A 20,258-nucleotide genomic window follows, 5' to 3' on the forward strand; every position below is an offset into this window, starting at 1 on the left:
TCTTCATCAGATGTCACTTCCAGGTATCACAGGTCCATAACGAATGTAGTTTTGTTCAAAAAAGCTCATCATTTATGTCCAAAAATCTCCGTCTCGTTAGCACATGATGTAAGCCAGCCGGACTTCTCGTCATGAACGAGGGGAAAAAATATATTTCCGTTCGTTCAAACATGTCAAACGTTGTATAGCATAAATCATTAGGGCCTTTTTTAACCAGAACATGAATAATATTCAAGGTGGACGAATGCATAGTCTTTTATAACGTATTGGAACGAGGGTACCCAACATGAAGTAGCGCGCCAGGTGTCTAATGGGACATCACCGTTCCATGGCTCTTGTTCGGTCAGATCTCCCTCCAGAAGACTCAAAACACTTTGTAAAGGCTGGTGACATCTAGTGGAAGCAATAGGAAGTGCCAAAATATTCCTAAACCCCTGTGTTTTTCAATGGGATAGGTTTAAAGTCAATACAACACATCAGGTATCCACTTCCTGTCAGAAAATGTCTCAGGGTTTTGCCTGCCAAATGAGTTCTGTTATACTCACAGACACCATTCAAACAGTTTTGGAAACTTTAGAGTGTTTTCTATCCATATATAATAAGTATATGCATATTCTAGTTACTGGGTAGGATTAGTAACCAGATTAAATCGGGTACATTTTTTTTATCCAGACGTGCAAATGCTGCCCCCTAGACCCAACAGGTTAAAGATTCACCTACCTGTGTAACAACGTGCTAGTCACATGCTAATGTAAAAAGCTGTTTTTTGATATAAATATGAACTTGATTGAACAAAACATGCATGTATTGTATAACATAATGTCCTAGGGTTGTCATCTGATGAAGAACAAAGTGCGCACACTCATTCACGTGCGCAAAAACACTAACAAACCTATTGTACTTCCTCTGGAATATCCTCTACTACTTCTTCATTATTCAACAAACAAGCCTGAAACCTTGTATAAAGACTGCTGACATCTAGTGGAAGCCATAGGTACTGCAATCTGGGTCCTATTCATTTGAATGGACAATAGACTTCAATTGAAAGTGGCTGTGTCCTCCCAAAAAGGATGGATTCTGGATGGATTTTTCTCGGGTTTTCGCCTGCCATATCAGTTATGTTACACTCACAGACATTATTTTAACAGTTTTGGAAACTTCAGAGTGTTTCTATATGCATATCCTAGCTTCTGGGACTGAGTAACAGACAGTTTACTTTGGGCACGTCAGACAGGTGGAAATTCAGGATTCTGAAGAAGTTAACTAACTGTATGATTACCTTTCTAACTGACTCCTAATGGTAATATCTACTGTATGATTACCTTTCTAACTGACTCCTAATGGTAATATCTACTGTATGATTCTAACTTCAGTGACTAGTAGTTGAGTAGTTACTCTGATGTGCATCTCCACCAGGTTCCTCTCTGTTGTCTGTCTGTGGTCCACTACAGTTGATAGAATGTTTTAAGAATCCAATCACCTTCAAGCAGGAAGTTGTTAGACCTAACAGGATATTCTAAACACAGTGATATAACATGATAGCTGCTTCACAACAAGTAGTGTCGAGTGCAGCCTTTCATCCTATCACTTTGATAGGCCTGTTTGTGGCTTCCACAGCCTTCAAATGGAGTTCACATTATGGCTCGTACTCTCTCTATGCCATCGATAGGGGCCTTTTTCTTTTATCTATGCTGTGTGTGTGTGTGTGTGTGTGACATCAGTGTGAAAAGTTAGTCAGAGATGTGTGTGGGACATCTGTCTGCATCTTTATCAGAAAAGGGGAACTTCACACGTGTGTCTGTGTGTGTGTTTGCCTGCGTGCAGTGTGTATCCTCTCAGTACTGTTCTGCCTTCTGTCTGTGTCCAACTGCAAGTCACATTGTTTAAACAATCCAATCACATTCAATCAGGAAGCTGGTAAACCTGCTAGGTTCCTTTCTTACTTAATCTGAGCCTTAGTAAGAAGATGAACTAAAGAGATTTATGCTAATAATTGATTATGAAAAAAGCACAAGCCTATGGCAAATCACATAACATGTTTCTTTTTAAAATAATGAATGCAAGCATTTTACAGATGACAGTATGTCTACACACTGTTTAACTAGAGAGAGATACTGTAGCACTCTATATAATGAGCTACTGTATAGGTAAATGCTATGTCATAATATTTATCTACAGGCTCAGAATACCCAATATTACCATCAGCACAGTCCTAGTTACAGTCTATCCTGGTACATCACAATTATCAGGTTGTTTTATCCCCCAGTACAGTACCTACAGTGTGTTGGTGTGTGTGTCTTAGAGAGAGAGAGAGAGAATGAAGTTGTGTACATGTGTAAGGTGCTGTATGTGTGCGCGTCCTCCCACCAGCCTCCTCTGTTGTCATGGTGTTGTTAAACCACCTTCTCACAAATCCAGTAACGATTGAGTAAACATGATTGGTCATTCCATGCCTTTACAGGACGCCATGTTACTGTGTTCAACTCAACACAGTCCTCCTCCCCATTTTCTGGGTAGTCACGGCCATTATCAGGCTGCTGTGAGTACCAGTAACTACAGGGTAAACAAGACAGAGAAAATAAAATAATTACAATTTTATTTTGTCACATGCGCAAAATAGAACAGGTGTAGACTTTACCATGAAATGCTTAGGTATGGGTCCTTCCCAAACAATGCAGAGTTAAACAGTAAAACATATATTAATTAAACTTTTGCTATATAAAAAAAGGAAAATATTAACACAAAATAGAAAGTGACTTGGCAATCAGGATAGGTAATAAACAGAGTAGCACAGTGAGTGTGAAGAATGTGAAAGAGTGTGAAATAGTGTGAAAGTGTGTGTTTACGTGTTAAATGCTATTTCTAGGGGGTTTAGGGTTAAGGTTAGAATTAGTATTAGGGTTAGAATTACATTAAGGGTTAGGGTTAGGGGCTAGGGTTAGTTTTAGGGTTATGTTAGGGTTAAGTTTAGGGTTAGTTTTAGTGTTAGGGTAAGGAGCTAGGGTTAGGTTTAGGAGCTAGGGTTAGTTTTAGGGTTATGGTTAGGGTTAGGTTTAGAGTAAGAGTACGGGTTAGGGGTTAGGGAAAATAAGGTTTTGAATGGGACTGAATTGTGACGTCAATACACGTGTGTGTGTGTTTTGTGTGTACATGTATGTGTGTGTTTGAGAATCAGTGTAAGTATGTGTGAGTGTGTGGGTAGAGTCTAGTGAGTGTGTGGGTAGAGTCTAGTGAGTGTGTGGGTAGAGTGTAGTGAGTGTGTGTGTGGGTAGAGTCTAGTGAGTGTGTGGGTAGGGTCTAGTGAGTGTGTGGGTAGAGTCTAGTGAGTGTGTGGGTAGAGTCTAGTGAGTGTGTGGGTAGAGTCTAGTGAGTGTGTGGGTAGAGTCCAGTGAGTGTGTGGGTAGAGTCTAGTGAGTGTGTGGGTAGAGTCTAGTGAGTGAGTGGGTACTGTCTAGTGAGTGTGTGGGTAGAGTCTAGTGAGTGTGTGGGTAGAGTCTAGTGAGTGTGTGGGCAGAGTCTAGTGAGTGTGTCGGTAGAGTCTAGTGAGTGTGTGGGTAGAGTCTAGTGAGTGTGTGGATAGAGTCTAGTGAGTGTGTGGGTAGAGTCTAGTGAGTGTGTGGGTAGAGTCTAGTGAGTGTGTGGGTAGAGTCTAGTGAGTGTGTGGGTAGAGTCTAGTGAGTGTGTGGGTAGAGTCTAGTGAGTGTGTGGGTAGAGTCTAGTGAGTGTGTGGGTAGAGTCTAGTGAGTGTGTGGGTAGAGTCTAGTGAGTATGTGGGTAGAGTCTAGTGAGTGTGTGGGTAGAGTCTAGTGAGTGTGTGGGTAGAGTCTAGTGAGTGTGTTGGTAGAGTCTAGTGAGTGTGTGGGTAGAGTCTAGTGAGTGTGTGGGTAGAGTCTAGTGAGTGTGTGCATAGAGTCAGTGTAAAAAAAGTAAAAAAAGGGGTCAATATAAATACACACATGTTTATTCAGCTTTAAAAGGAGCACAGCCTTTTTTGGACCAAGATCCAACACTTTATTTGTATTTTTTTATGACATTTTATGATATATCTTTAGTGCTTGTGGAATGACATCATTGAACATGATTTGAAGCAACATGTAATTTGTTAAAGGTGTCTATCACACCTGGATGGTCAAATCTCACCTTGTAGTCAATGGATTATGAACAACACAGAGAATCAGTCCTACTCCTTACACGTGAGGTGACCGGGGGGCAGTGTTATTAGAGCACTAGTCTATTACCTTGGGGTGGTCAGTGTTATTATAGAGCAGTAGTCTCTTACCTTGGGGTGGTCAGTGTTATTATAGAGCAGTAGTCTGTTACCTTGGGGTGGTCAGTGTTATTATAGAGCAGTAATCTGTTACCTGGGGTGGTCAGTGTTGTTATAGAGCAGTATCTCTTACCTTGGGGTGGTCAGTGTTGTTATAGAGCAGTAGTGTCTTACCTTGGGGTGGTCAGTGTTGTTATAGAGCAGTAGTGTCTTACCTTGGGGTGGTCAGTGTTGTTATAGAGCAGTAGTGTCTTACCTTGGGGTGGTCAGTGTTATTATAGAGCAGTAATCTGTTACCTTGGGGTGGTCAGTGTTATTATAGAACAGTAGTCTGTTACCTTGGGGTGGTCAGTGTTATTATAGAGCAGTAATCTGTTACCTTGGGGTGGTCAGTGTTATTATAGAGCAGTAGTCTCTTACCTTGGGGTGGTCAGTGGGGTGCCGTCCACCCATTTCCAGGTCCCCTCAGTAACAGAGTCAGTCAGACCAATCCAGGCTCTCTTATTGAAGCTTAAGAGAAACTGCTGTTGGTGAGAAAGATACTGATGTTGTCAACTACTATAGGCTACATGTGTTAAATACTGGAAGATACATTACTAACCAAGAGATGTTTGATTCACTCACTCACTCGCTCACTCACTCTCTCACTCACTCACTCACTCACTCACTCACTCACTCACTCACTCACTCACTCACTCACTCACTCACTCACTCACTCACTCACTCACTCACTCACTCACTCACTCACTCACTCACTCACTCACTCACTCACCTGTTCCATATCACTGTTTATGATCACCAGGTCTGCTCCTCTCTTCAGACAGTCCTCTCTGCTCTCCTTCCAGGTTGCAGTCTCAGTAGAGATGAAGTACCACCTGGAGATAATCCTCTGCCAGCCTTCAGGACAGGTTTGTTCTACAACACAAAAACATGCATTTCCATCTTATTATTCTGCACCTATTATTGTAGAATAAGAACACAAGTTTACCGCATATTAGATATGTGATGTTATGATCATTTATCAGGTAAACTCACTCAGATTAGAGAACTTTGTCATGAGATCATCTCTTTCCTTCTGTAGCTGGTCTCTCTCTTTAGTCAGGGTGTTGTAACTGGTCTGTAGCTGGCCTCTCTCTTCAGTCAGGTTGTTGTAACTGGTCTGTAGCTGGACTCTCTCTTCAGTCAGGGTGTTGTAACTGGTCTGTAGCTGGCCTCTCTCTTCAGTCAGGGTGTTGTAACTGGTCTGTAGCTGGTCTCTCTCTGCAGTCTCATTGCCTCTGTTATCTGGAAAGCATTGATACATATAGTCAAGAAATCTAAATGCATATTCCCATGATAATGACTGAGATGATTGGCATGCAGTGTGAACATTTCACCAGTAAAACGTGATGAATTATCTTTCATTATTGACATTGATGTTTACAGTCTATTTTGAAATGAGGTATGCCTAACTTGGTGTAGGAAGGTGTTAAAAATATAACATGTTCTTGAGACAATGTGGATATAGTCAGACGTTGCAATCGGAGTATGCATTTTATGTGTGTTCTATAAAGAGAACACACATAAAACTTGAGAAATTATGATGTCATAAACAAATATCACTCCACCACTGCTTATAAAAGACATGATTGACGTCGCGAAAAGAGGTTTATAAAGCATTCCTTGTGCTTTCATAAGCACTACAGTCGTGGCCAAAAGTTTTGAGAATGACACAAATATTAATTTCCACAAAGTTTGCTGCTTCAGTGTCTTTAGATATTTTTGTCAGATGTTACTATGGAATTCTGAAGTATAATTACAAGTGTCAAAGGCTTTTATTGACAATTACATGAAGTTGATGCAAAGAGACTTGCAGTGAGTCTTGCAAAGTGTCTTGCAATATTTGCAGTGTTGACCCTTCTTTTTGAAGACCTCTGCAATCCGCCCTGGTGTGCTGTCAATTAACTTCTGGGCCACATCCCAAATCAAATCAAATCAAATGTATTTGTCACATACACATGGTTAGCAGATGTTAATGCGAGTGTAGTGAAATGCTTGTGCTTCTAGTTCCGACCATGCAGTAATATCTAACAAGTAATCTAGCCTAACAATTTCACAACTACCTTATATACACAAGTGTTAAGGAATGAATAAGAATATGTACATAAAAATATATGAATGAGTGATGGCAGAACGGCATAGGAAAGATGAAGTAGATGGTATAGAGTACAGTATATACATATGCGATGAGTAATGTAGGGTATGTAAACATTATATAAAGTGGCATTGTTTAAAGTGGCTAGTGATACATTTATTACATACATTTTTCCATTATTAAAGTGGCTAGAGTTGAGTCATTATGTTGGCAGCAGCCACTCCATGTTAGTGATGGCTGTTTAACAGTCTGATGGCCTTGAGATAGAAGCTGTTTTTCAGTCTCTCGGTCCCTGGTTTGATGCACCTGTACTGACCTCGCCTTCTGGATGATAGTGGGGTGAACAGGCAGTGGCTCAGGTGGTTGTTGTCCTTGATGATCTTTTTGGCCATCCTGTGACATCGGGTGGTGTAGGTGTCCTGGAGGGCAGGTAGTTTGCCCCCGGTGATGCGTTGTGCAGACCTCACTACCCTCTGGAGAGCCTTATGGTTGTGGGCGGAGTAGTTGCCGTACCAGGTGGTGACACAGCCCGACAGGATGCTCTCGATTGTGCATCTGTAAAAGTTTGTGAGTGTTTTTGGTGACAAGCCAAATTTCTTCAGCCTCCAGAGGTTGAAGAGGCGCTGCTGCGCCTTCTTTACCCACTGTCTGTGTGGGCGGACCATTTCAGTTTGTCCGTGATGTTGTAACGCCCTGGCCATAGAGAGGGTTTTTTTGTTCTCTATTTTGGTTAGGCCAGGGTGTTACATGGGTGGGCGTTCTATGTTTATTTTTCTATGTTGGTTTGTTTCTTTGGTTTGGCCGTGTGTGGCTCCCAATCAGGCACAGGTGTAGTTCGTTGTTGCTGATTGGGAGTCATACATAGGCAGCCTGTTTTTCCTTTGGGGTTTGTGGGTGATTGATTTCTGTTTAGTGTTTGCACCTGACAGAACTGTTTGGCTGTCGGTTTCTTGTTTTTTTGTTGTATAGTGTTTTTTCATTTATTAAATCATTTACGATGAACACATCTTCCGCTGCACCTTGGTCTCATTCCGACGACGGCCGTTACAGATGTGTACGCCGAGGAACTTAAAACTTTCCACCTTCTCCACTACTGTCCCGTTGATGTGAATAGGGAGTGGGTGACTATATTGGAGTGGGTCTAGGGTGTCAGGTAGGGTGGAGGTGATATAGTCCTTGACTAGTCTCTCAAATCACTTCATGATGACGGAAGTGAGTGCTACAGGATGATAGTCATTTAGCTCAGTTACCTTAGCTTTCTTGGGAACAGGAACAATGGTGTCCCTCTTGAAGCATGTGGGAACAGCAGACTTGGATAAGGATTGATTGAACATGTCCGTAAACACACCAGCCAGCTGGTCTGCGCATGCTCTGAGGATGCGGCTGTGGATGCCGTCTGGGCCTGCAGCCTTGCGAGGGTTAACACGTTTAAATGTTTTACTCACGTTGGCTGCAGCGAAGTAGAGCTCGCATGTTTTGGTAGCGTGCCTTGTCAGTGTCACTGTGTTGTCCTCAAAGCGAGCATAGAAGTTGTTAAGTTTGTCTGGGAGCAAGACATCGTGGTCCGCGACGGGGCTGGTTTTTCTTTTGTAGTCCGTGGTTGACTGTAGACCCTGCCACATACCTCTCGTGTCTGTGTCGTTGAATTGCGACTCTACTTTCTCTCTATACTGATGCTTAGCTTGTTTGATTGCCTTGCCTAGGGAATAGCTAAAATGTTTGTATTCGGTCATGTTACCGGTCACCTTGCCCTGATTAAAAGCAGTGGTTCGTCATCCTGACTGATGGCAGACCATTCTTGCATAATCAATGCTTGGAGTTTGTCAGAATTTGTGGGTTTTTGTTTGTCCACCCACCTCTTGAGAATTGACCACAAGTTCTCAATGGGATTAAGGTCTGGGAGTTTCCTGGCCATGGACCCAAAATATCAATGTTTTGTTCCCAAAGCCACTTAGTTATCACTTTTGCCTTACGGCAAGGTGCTCCATCATGCTGGAAAAGGCATTGTTCGTCACCAAACTGTTCCTGGATGGTTGGGTCTTCCTGTCTGGGTTGGCGCCCCCCCCTTGGGTTGTGCCATGGCCGAGATCTTTGTGGGCTATACTCGGCCTTGTCTTAGGACGGTAAGTTGGTGGTTGTAGACATCCCTCTAGTGGTGTGGGGGCTGTGCTTTGGCAAAGTGGGTGGGGTTATATCCTGCCTGTTTGGCCCTGTCCGAGGGTATCATCGGATGGGGCCACAGTGTCTTCTGATCCCTCCTGTCTCAGCCTCCAGTATTTATGCTGCAGTAGTTTATGTGTCGGGGGGCTAGGGTCAGTCTGTTACATCTGGAGTATTTCTCTTGTCTTATCCGGTGTCCTGTGTGAATTTATATATGCTCTCTCTAATTCTCTCTTTCTCTCTTTCTTTCTTTCTCTCGGAGGACCTGAGCCCTAGGACCATGCCTCAGGACTACCTGGCATGATGACTCCTTGCTGTCCCCAGTCCACCTGGCCATGCTGCTGCTCCAGTTTCCACTGGTCTGCCTGCGGCTATGGAACCCTGACCTGTTCACCGGACGTGCTTGTTACACCCTCGACAACTACTATGATTATTATTATTTGACGATGCTGGTCATTTATGAACATTTTAACATCTTGACCATGTTCTGTTATAATATCGATATTATAACAGGCTATTATAACAGGCTATGAGGCTATGAGGACTGGCCACCCCTCATAGCCTGGTTCCTCTCTAGGTTTCTTCCTAGGTTTTTTGCCTTTCTAGGGAGTTTTTCCTAGGGAGTTTTTCCAAGCCACCGTGCTTCTTTCACATGCATTGCTTGCTGTTTGGGGTTTTAGGCTGGGTTTCTGTACAGCACTTTGAGATTTCAGCTGATGTACGAAGGGCTATATAAATACATTTGATTTGATTTGATTTGATTTGGGAAAAGTTGCTCTCGAAGGATGTGTTGGTGCCATTCTTTATTCATGGCTGTGTTCTTAGGCAAAATTGTGAGTGAGCCTACTCCCTTGGCTGAGAAGCAACCCCACACATGAATGGTCTCTGGATGCTTTACTGTTGGCATGACACAGGACTGATGGTAGCGCTCACCTTGTCTTCTCCAGACAAGCTTTTTTCCATATGCCCCAAACAATCGGAAAGGGGATTCATTAGAGGAAATGACTTTACCCCAGTCCTCAGCAGTCCAATCCCTGTACCTTTTGAAGAATATCAGTCTGTCCGTGATGTTTTTCCTGGAGAGAAATGGCTTCTTTGCTGCCCTTCTTGACACCAGGTCATCCTCCAAAAGTCTTCGCCTCACTGTGCGTGCAAATGCACTCACACCTGCCTTCTACTATTCCTGAGCAAGCTCTGTACTAGTGGTGCCCCGATCCCCCGCAGCTGAATCAACTTTAGTAGACGGTCCTGGCGCTTGCTGGACTTTCTTGGGCGCCCTGAAGCCTTCTTCACAACAATTGAACCGCTCTCCTTGAAATTCTTGATGATCCGATAAATGGTTGATTTACGTGCAATCTTACTGGCATGATTCCAAACACCACCCTCCTTTTGAAGCTTCCAGTCTGTTATTTGAACTCAATCAGCATAACAGAGTGATCTCCAGCCTTGTCCTTGTCAACACTCAGACCTGTGTTAACGAGAGAATCACTGACATGATGTCAGCTGGTCCTTTTGTGGCAGGGCTGAAATGTAGTTGAAATGTTTTTTGGGGATTCAGTTCATTTGCATGGCAAAGAGGGACATTGCAATTAATTGCAATTCATCTGATCACTCTTCATAACATTCTGGAGTATATGCAAATTGCCATCATACAAACTGAGGCAGCAGACTTTGTGAAAATTAATATTTGTGTCATTCTCCAAACTTTTGGCCACGACTGTACATCAATGTGTTATATAGCATATATAAGTGCATGTTATGCTTTATAAAGGGTTCATAAACGTGGCATAACTGTGTGACAATATCACCCATGTCAAATGTGACATAACCCCACTATGTTGAATATGATATAAACATGTGCTTTAAAAATAGTGAAATGCTGTGCTGAAGTATGAAACACGCTCTAAAGTTAAGTTATTTTAGATTACACCTAATCTCGTTCCCAGACACTTCCGCCCAAATACTCGGAAGGTCTGGTATATCAACGCATCAAACTTGGCCTTCATTAATTAGGTTAGGTTAAAAGTACATTTTAAGAAGAGAAATTAGTGCTTAGCCATAATTATGACTTTGTGGCTGTGTTAACTAGTGACGACCAGGGGGAATGTATTTGCTAGCAAAGGACATAGCCTAATGGCAAATATTTTACTCAGTAAGGTCACTTACATAGAATTCTATGGTCACTCCCACTAAGGCCAACTTTGAATGGTTGATATCCCAGGCTTATACAGTGCATTCGGAAAAAAAGACACTTTGACTTTCTTACAGCCTTATTCTAAAATGTATTAAAGTGTTTTCTCCCCTCATCAATCTACACACAATACCCCATAATGACAAAGCAAAAACAGTTTTTTAGAAGTTTTTGCAACTTTATTAAAAATAAAAAACAGAAATATCACATTTACATCACGAATACAGCCTTGAGACTTCTTGGGGACGATGCTACAAGCTTGGCACACCTGTATTTGGGGAGTTTCTCCCATTTTTCTCTGTAGATCCTCTCAACCTCTGTCAGGTTGGATGGGGAGCATCGCTGCACAGCTATTTTCAAGTCTCTCCAGAGGTGTTCCATCGAAGTTCAAGTCCGGGCTTTGGCTGGGCCAATGAAGGACATTCAGAGACTTGTCCCGAAGCCATTCCTGCGTTGTCTGTCATGTGCCTTTTACTGAGGAGTGGCTTCCGTCTGGCCACTCCACCATAAAGGCCTGATTGGTGGAGTGCTGCAGAGATGGTTGTCCTTCTGGAAGGTTCTCCCATATCCACAGAAGAACTATGGAGCTCTGTCAGAGTGACCATCAGGTTCTTGGTCGCCTCCCTGACCAAGGCCCTTCTCCCCTGATTGCTCAGTTTGGCCAGGCGTCCAGCTCTAGGAAGAGTCCTGGTTGTTCCAAACTCCTTCCATTTAGGAATGATGGAGGCCACTGTGTTCTTGGGGACCTTCAATGCTGCAGAAATTTCTTGGAACCCTTCCCCAGATCTGTGCCTTGACACAATCCTGTCTCTGAGCTCTATGGACAATTCCTTTGACCTAGTGGCTTGGTTTTTGCTCTGACATGCACTGTCAACTGTGGGACCTTATATAGACAGGAGTATGCCTTTCCAAATCATGTCCAATCAATTGAATTTACCACAGGTGGACTCCAATCAAGTTGTACAAACATCTCAAGGATGATCAATGGAAACAGGATGCACCTGAGCTCAATTTCGAGTCTCAAAGCAAAGGGTCTGAATACTTATGTAAATAAGGTATTTATGTTTTTTTTTTTTTATACATTTGGAAAAAAATCTATTAACCTGTTTTCCCTTTGTCATTATTGTCACGGTTGTCGTAGGGTGAAGCGGAACAAAGTGCAGCGTATGTATCGTTCCACATTTTTATTGAACTGTGAAACTATGCAATACATATAAATAAACTGAATAACAAAAACAACAAACCGTGACACAGAGGTGAAACATACACTAACTCAAAGACAATCTCCCACAAACCCAGGTGGGAAAAACACCTACTTAAGTATGATCTCCAATTAGAGACAATGATGACTAGCTGCCTCTAATTGGAGATCATCCCAAACAAAACCCAACCTAGAAATACAAAACTAGAACATGACATCATAGAAAAACTAAACTAGAAAACCCCCCTGTCACGCCCTGACCTACTCTACCATAGAAAATAACAGCTTTCTATGGTAAGTGACAATTATGCGGTATTGTGTGTAGATTGATTCAATATTTTTTTCCCCTCATCAATTTTAGAATAAGGCTGTAATGTAACAAAATGTGGAAAAAGTGAAGACATCTGAATATTTCCCAAATGCACTGTAGACATGGTTTGTGTACTCAAGTAGAGCTGATGCATTTTTTATTTATTTATTGTCACATTTTTGGCAGTGCTTGACTTTGACTGAAATAGGAACTGCTACGCAGTCCCAAATGGCACCCTGTTCCCTATGTAGTGCACTGTCAAAAGTACAGTGCTAATAGGGTGTCATTTTGGCCTCACTCACAGAAAGCCAGTCTCAGGGAGATGTTGAGAATGACTTGTAGAACACACAGCACTCCTAAACACACAGCAGCCAGCCTGTAGAGTCTTAGTCTTCTATCTGCAGAGAAACAGATACACACACCATCCTACATGATGATTACAAACAGAACAAACATCTTCCTACATCACTACTGACTATGATTAGAATTCTGAGAACCAAACCCCCCCGATTTAGGATTGTCAGCGAACGTTTGCTCAAGAGTGCTGTCATCTCAATTCTGATAAACAGGAAGCTACTTTATGAAGAAATTACCAAAATTACACAATATAGCTAAAGCATGACTTAAAGAGGCTATCTGCGATTGCTGCTTACATTTTTGGGACATTGAAATGTATAATATTAACCTATTCATTCTTTATGAATGTAACTTATAAATGCCACATGAGCTTAGTTTAACCCCATCAGGACGCAAAACAAAAGCGTGTTCTACCACGGAATTGTTAGCAAACACTGTGTAGCCTCAGATGGGTAAAACTATCATTTTGATCTCATGGATGGTCAGTCCTTGAATACATACTGTAGCTCTGCCTATGAATTACATACAGTACCAGTCATACATAGCTCTGCCTATGAATTACATACAGTACCAGTCATACATAGCTCTGCCTATGAATTACATACAGTACCAGTCATACATAGCTCTGTCTATGAATTTGTAAACAAACACTGTGTAGCCTCAAATGTTAGCTCTGTCTATGAATTTCAGAGTGGTTACATTTCTGCAGCGTACATTGTTTTGAGAGTGGTTACGTTTCTAGCGGAATTAAAGGGAAGGTCACCAGGTGCACAGAGCCTGTTTCAGGTTGCCAGCCCCTCAGCTGTTTACCAAAAACAGTGGTAGGATATCCACTGTGTTGTTGTTTAAAAATATTATTTTCAGTTGATCTTATTTAATAGTTCTAAATAGTTCCAATAACTGAAGTGAAAAAATATATTGAATTGATGCATTTTAGTGTATGTGACCCCAGCAGGTTGTAAACCCCAGGCTCTGTACCAACTCAACCACACAGAAGACAGAACAATAAAACAAGTACAAGTGTTTTTCTATGATGTGCTATTAGTGTGTGTGCACGTGCCAGCATACGTGTGTGCGTTCGTTTTGGCGTTCATACCTGTCTGCATCTGTGTGTGTGTGAGAGAGAGAAAGATAATTCATTGTACCTGAGAGATGGGTCTCAGTCTTCACGCTCCTCGTTGCTCTGTTCTGGTTTTCTTCATTAACTTAATTTAATTCAATCACCTTTTTGTTGATGTATGCCGGCCATCTTAACTAACTGTACCGAATATCAATGATTATGAATCAATCAATTAATCAACTAATTCAGTCTGTCTAACCTTTAATTGTAATATATATGATTTTAACTTTTACTTATAGTATTAACTTACTTATGATTACCTTTCTAACTGACTCCTAATGGTAATATCTACTGTGTGATTCTAACTTCAATGACAAGTAGTTGAGTAGTTGCTCTGATGTGGGTCTCCATTGGTGTCTCTGATGTCTGTCTGTGGTGCACTGCAATTGAAAGAATGTTTTAAGTATCCAATCACTTTCAAGCAAGAAGTCATATTTCATGTTCATAAGGAAGTGACATTATGGCTCACACCCCGTGACTCACATTCAATCAGGAAGCTGGTAGAACTCAGAGATTGTTCCTTTATTTATTCATCTGTGCCTTTGTTCTTCTTATTATAAAAGTTATTTCTGATAATAATTGAAGATGAAAAAATTAATAAACTTAGCAGAAGCATTGGAAGTAACATTACATGTTGCTAATAAAAAGAGGTAGAGGGAGAGATAGAGAGAGATGTGTGTACAGCCTACAAGAAATGCTACATAATGAACTGTACATCTTAAGATTGACAAAAGGTATTGAGTGATATAAACCTAATTGTATTTGTGTGCGTGCATGATTCAGTGGTGTGTGTGTGTGTGTGTGTGTGTGTGTGTGTGTGTGTGTGTGTGTGTGTGTGTGTGTGTGTGTGTGCACGTGCCTTTCTCTCCAACGTCTCGTTCATAGAGCCATTCTACCAAAATATATCATCGGTCTTCAGATTCAGTAAAGAGTTCCTTCAACAGCAGTACCTACAAAAGGCCTTTTTCACAGATCCAGAACTGTGGATATGAACACTGATTGTCCCACCATTCTCTGTAGCCTGATGACCAGTAAGGTAACACCACACAGTTCTCCACTCCACCACCATAAGGGCCTCCACTCCTCCAATAGCTGGAAGTAGAAACAACAGAGTTAGACTGACCACTCTCTCAGACCCTAGAGGATGAACATCATAGCGTTAGACTGACCACTCTCTCAGAACCTAGAGTATGAACAACACAATTAGACTAACCACTCTCTCAGAACCTAGAGTATGAACAACACAGAGTTAGACTGACCACTCTCTCAGAACCTAGAGTATGAACAACACAGAGTTAGACTGACCTCTCTCTCAGAACCTAGAGGATGAACAACACAGAGTTAGACTGACCACTCTCTCAGAACCTAGAAGATGAACAACACAGAGTTAGACTGACAACTCTCTCAGAACCTAGAGTGTGAACAAACTGACAGACTGACCCTGTCACTAAACCTGTCCCTTTCTTTAGTCAGGGCAATGTAACGCTCTTCTAACTGGTTTTTGTCCGTTTTCTCTTGGTCTCTCTCGTTTTGCAGTTGGTCGCTCTCCCTCTGTAACTGGTCTCTCTCAGCTCAGTGACTGGTTTCAGTTCGTCCGGCAATGGTATCTGAATGTACACAGGTCAATGATACCACTACAGGTATCTGGCTGGCCTCTGTCTTTTTCCAGACCAGTGGTGTTGTAACAGGCCTCTAATAGTTTTCTCTCTTCATTAGAGCGGGCTGAAAGAAAGAAAAGAGAAGTTCCTGTGATGTATTCCAAATGACAATATATTCCTTATATGGTGAGCTGCTTTTGACCAAAGCCTTAAGTGCCCTGGTCAAACATAGTGTACTTTAAAGAGGACAGGATGATATTTGGGACACAGAGGTTGTGGTATTTTCATAAATATTTTGTGTGTCAACAATTTTGAAAAACTGCCGGTCCCACAAGCTATGTAATGTCTGTAAGTCTGAATTGTGATCCTTGCTTTTTGAGAACAGAACTATAGTGCGATAATATAATACATATCTATCCTATCGGCCAGGGTTAAAGTAATGCACTATTGTCACGCCCTGACCAGGTGAACTCGGGTATTTTGGGTCAGGGTGTGTCATGTTGGGTATTTTTCCTGGGTTTATTTTCTATGTTTGCGTTATAGCCTTGTGTTAGCTCTATGGGGTTTATTTCTATGTTGGGTTCTGTCGATTCCCAATCAGAGACAGCTGTCTCTGATTGGGATCACATTTAAGTTCCTCTTTCCCCCACGCTGTTTGTGGGGTGTTGTCTCTTTGTTTTGAGCAGTTAACGTATCGGCATTTTCTTGGTTTTGTGTACGTGTTTATTTCAGTGTTAAGAATAAACATGTGTTCGCTCCCAGCTGCGCTTTGGTCCGCTTCCTCATCACCCGACGACGATCGTTACAGAACACCCCACCAAAGCAGGACCAAGCAGCGGGAGGATAAGGAGCTCGAGAGATGGGCTAACGAGGGGAAGGAGTTCTGGACCTGGGAGGAGATCATGTCGGGGAAAGGACCCTGGCGAAAGGATTCCCAGGTCGAGGAGGTAATGCCAGCCGGTGGACGGAGTCGCAGGCGGCGGTCGAGGGGGCCCGGAAGACACCCCCAATATTTTTTTTTGGGGGGGGCTAAGTGGGTGGTCCGGAAGGGCAGAGGAAGAGCCCAGACCACTGCTCTCGTGGGGGATGACGGCGGAAGAGGAGACGGAGATGAGGCGGTTGATTGAGGACCTGCTGAGGGAAGATCTGGAGGAGGAGCCATGGGATGCGGAGTTGCGTGCTGTGTCGCCAGTGCGCCCGCACAGCCCGGTGCGTCCGGTGGACATGCCCAGCACATGCCGTGCTAGGATGGGCATCCAGCCAGGACGAGTGGCTAAACCGGCTCCACGCTTCAGTTCACCAGTGCGTGTTCACAGTCCTGTCTGGCCCGTTCCTGTTCCCCGCACCAAGCCCACGGTGCGTGTCCACAGTCCTGTCCGGCCCATCCCTGCTCCCCGCACCAAGCCATGGGAAGCGGAGTTGCGCGCTGTGTCACCAGTGCGCCCGCACAGCCCGGTGCGTCCGGTGGACATGCCCAGCACATGCCGTGCTAGGATGGGCATCCAGTCAGGACGAGTGGCTAAACCGGCTCCACGCTTCAGTTCACCAGTGCGTGTTCACAGTCCTGTCTGGCCCGTTCCTGCTCCCCGCACCAAGCCCACGGTGCGTGTCCACAGTCCTGTCCGGCCCGTCCCTGCTACCCGCACCAAGTCAGTGGTGCGTGTTCCCAGTCCGGCCCGGCCCGTTCCTGCTCCCCGCACCAAGCCAGTGGTGCGTGTTCCCAGTCCGGCCCGGCCCGTCCCTGCTCCCTGCACCAGGTTAGTGGTGCGTGTCCCCAGTCCGGCCCAGCCCGTTCCTGCTCCCCGCACCAAGCCAGTGGTGCGTGTTCCCAGTCCGGCCCGGCCCGGCCCGTCCCTGCTCCCCGCACCAGGTTAGTGGTGCGTGTCCCCAGTCCGGCCCGGCCCGTCCCTTCTCCCCGCACCAAGTCAGCGGTGCGTGTCCCCAGTCCGGCCCGGCCCGTTCCTGCTCCCCGCACCAAGCCAGTGGTGCGTGTTCCCAGTCCGGCCCGGCCCGTCACTGCTCCCCGCACCAGGTCAGTGGTGCGTGTCCCCAGTCCTGTCCGGCCCATCCCTGTTCCCCGCACCAAGCCCACGGTGCGTGTCCACAGTCCTGTCCGGCCCGTTCCTGTTCCCCGCACCAAGCCCACGGTGCGTGTCCACAGTCCGGCCCGGCCCGTTCCTGTTCCCCGCACCAAGTCAGTGGTGCGTGTCCCCAGTCCGGCCCGGCCCGTTCCTGCTCCCCGCACCAAGCCAGTGGTGCGTGTTCCCAGTCCGGCCCGGCCCGTTCCTGCTGCCCGCACCAAGCCAGTGGTGCGTGTTCCCAGTCCGGCACGACCCGTGTCCGGTCCACCGGTGCCCAATCCTGTTCCGGTCGACGGCTCCACTCCGGAGCCTGAGCATGCCGCTCCACAGTGGTCCAGTCCGGGCCAGAGGGGTAGGGCTAAGGTGGAGGCGGGGGAAAGAACACGCCCGGGGCCAGAGCCTCCACCGAGGGTGAGGCGCCCACCCGGGTCCCCCCCCCTAATAGACTTAAGTTTGGTGCGCCGGGAGTACGCACCGTTGGGGGGGGGGGTACTGTCACGCCCTGACCAGGTGAACTCGGGTATTTTGGGTCAGGGTGTGTCATGTTGGGTACTTTTCCTGGGTTTATTTTCTATGTTTGCGTTATAGCCTTGTGTTAGCTCTATGGGGTTTATTTCTATGTTGGGTTCTGTCGATTCCCAATCAGAGACAGCTGTCGCTAGTTGTCTCTGATTGGGATCACATTTAAGTTCCTCTTTCCCCCACGCTGTTTGTGGGGTGTTGTCTCTTTGTTTTGAGCAGTTAAAGTATCGGCATTTTCTTGGTTTTGTGTACGTGTTTATTTCAGTGTTAAGAATAAACATGTGTTCGCTCCCAGCTGCGCTTTGGTCCGCTTCCTCATCACCCGACGACGATCGTTACAACTATACATGGAAAAGGGTCCCAAATGACACCCTAGATTCCCAAATGGCACGCTATCCCCTATATTAGTGCACTACGTTTGACCAGTGCACTAATGGAGTGTCATTTGGGACACAGACTCACTCACAGAAAGCCAGCCTCAGGGAGATGTTGAGAGTGACTTGTAGAACACACGGCACTCCTAAACACACAGCAGCCAGCCTGTAGAGTCTTAGTCTTCTATCTGCAGAGGAACAGGCACACAGAAACACGCACACACACATACAGTTACAGAAACACACACACCATCATCCTACGTCACTAATGATTATGATTAGAATTCTGAGAGCCAAACATTTCCATTGCGTCATTGGTTTTCTTTCGATTGAGGGTTGGCAGCAACAGTTTGCTCAAGCTTGTGGTCATCTCCAATCTGATAATCAGGAAGCTACTGTATAAAGAAATTACCAAAATTACACAATATAGCCGAAGCATGATTTAAAGGGTCAATCTGCGATTGCTATATCACATTTTATTTTTTACTTTTAAATGTATAATATTTCCCCATTGATTCTTCTATGTAACTTATTCTGTAATTGCCTCAAGCTTAGTTTAACTTTGTAACCCCATCAGAACACAAAATATAAGCTTGTTTTATCATGGAACTGTTAACAAACACTGTGTAGCCTCAGATTGTTGAAACTATCATTTTGAACTCGTGGATGATCAGTCCTTGCACACACACAGTAGTTCTCTCTATGCATTTAAGAGTGGTTCCATTTTTCCAGCCCCGGCATGGTTTTTACTGTGCTGTTTAAAAAGGTTATTTTCAATTAATCACATTTAAATAGTTCAAAATAGTTTCAATACCTGAAGTAAAACAATTGAATTGACATATTTTAGTGTATGTGACCCCAGAAGGTTTTGAACACCATGCTCCGTACCAACTGAACCACACAGAAGTGTTTTTCCTATTATCTGGTATTTGTGTGTGTGTGTGTGTGTGTGTGTGTGTGTGTGTGGTGTGTGCGTGCGTGCCTGCACCTGAGTGTGTGAGAGAGAGAAAGATAGATATTTCTTAGTTCTTACCTGAGAGTTGGGTCTCAGTCTTCACGCTCCTCGTTGTTCTGTTCTGGTTTTCTTCATTAACTTTGTTTAATTCAATCACCTGTTTGTTGATGTAGTCGGCCATCTTAACTAACCGTACCGAATATCAATGATTACCACAAACAATCAATTAATAAACTAATTCTTTCTGGCCTCTTATTGTAATATATATGATTTTATTTACTTTTACTTGTAGTATGAACTTACTGTATGATTACCTTTCTAACTGACTCCTAATGGTAATATCTACTGTATGATTACCTTTCTAACTGACTCCTAATGGTAATATCTACTGTATGATTACCTTTCTAACTGACTCCTAATGGTAATATCTACTGTATGATTCTCTTTCTGACTGACTCCTAATGGTAATATCTACTGTATGATTCTCTTTCTGACTGACTCCTAATGGTAATATCTACTGTATGATTACCTTTCTAACTGACTCCTAATGGTAATATCTACTCTTATGATTACCTTTCTAACTGACTCCTAACGGTAATATCTACTGTATGATTACCTTTCTAACTGACTCCTAATGATAATATCTACTGTATGATTACCTTTCTAACTGACTCCTAATGGTAATATCTACTGTATGATTCTAACTTTCATTGACTAGTAGGTGAGTAGTTGCTCTGATGTGCATCTCCACCAGGTTCCTCTCTGATCTCTGTCTGTTGTCCACTAACATTGATATATACAAGTATCCAGTCACCTTCAGTCAGGAAGTTAAACAAGACGGGATATTCCAAACAGAGTGATTGATATAACATGATAGCTGCATGACAACAAGTAGTGAGGAGCGCAGTCTTTCATCCTTTGACAGGCCTGTTTGTGGCTTCCCCAGTCTTCAAATGGAGTTCACATTACGTATCTTACTTTCTCTATG

At 43.8% G+C, this 20,258-nt stretch overlaps 1 protein-coding gene across 2 annotated transcripts; it reads right to left on the reverse strand.

Moving 5' to 3' along the window:
• Positions 1–487: 487 nt before the first annotated feature.
• On the reverse strand, positions 488–14,139 carry LOC106602244 (C-type lectin domain family 4 member E). Of its 2 annotated transcripts, XM_045717612.2 has the most exons (6): positions 13,766–14,138; positions 12,566–12,661; positions 5,303–5,551; positions 5,040–5,182; positions 4,688–4,791; positions 488–2,553 (listed from the first exon to the last, which is right to left on the reverse strand). In XM_045717612.2, the coding sequence occupies exons 3-6, from the start codon at positions 5,322–5,324 to the stop codon at positions 2,394–2,396; spliced, it is 429 nt and encodes a 142-aa protein (XP_045573568.2). In that variant the 5' UTR covers positions 5,325–5,551; positions 12,566–12,661; positions 13,766–14,138; the 3' UTR covers positions 488–2,393. The 2 variants fall into 2 exon arrangements, with proteins under 2 accessions (XP_045573568.2, XP_082830240.1); XM_082974114.1 differs by lacking the exon at positions 12,566–12,661 and having other exon boundaries at positions 13,766–14,139.
• Positions 14,140–20,258: the final 6,119 nt, after the last annotated feature.

Source organism: Salmo salar, chromosome 04 (assembly GCF_965601325.2).
Source record: "Salmo salar chromosome 04, fSalSal1, whole genome shotgun sequence".
Classification (NCBI taxonomy): domain Eukaryota; kingdom Metazoa; phylum Chordata; class Actinopteri; order Salmoniformes; family Salmonidae; genus Salmo; species Salmo salar.

Excerpts from the sequence above, each read along its gene's own strand:
- LOC106602244 (XM_082974114.1), bottom strand. The coding sequence starts at position 5,324 with ATGACAAAGTTCTCTAATCTGA. Across the intron at positions 5,183-5,302 it reads GACAAAGTTCTCTAATCTGA|AACAAACCTGTCCTGAAGGC; the intron begins GTGAGTTTACCT and ends TTTGTGTTGTAG. Across the intron at positions 4,792-5,039 it reads TAAACAGTGATATGGAACAG|CAGTTTCTCTTAAGCTTCAA; the intron begins GTGAGTGAGTGA and ends TCTCACCAACAG.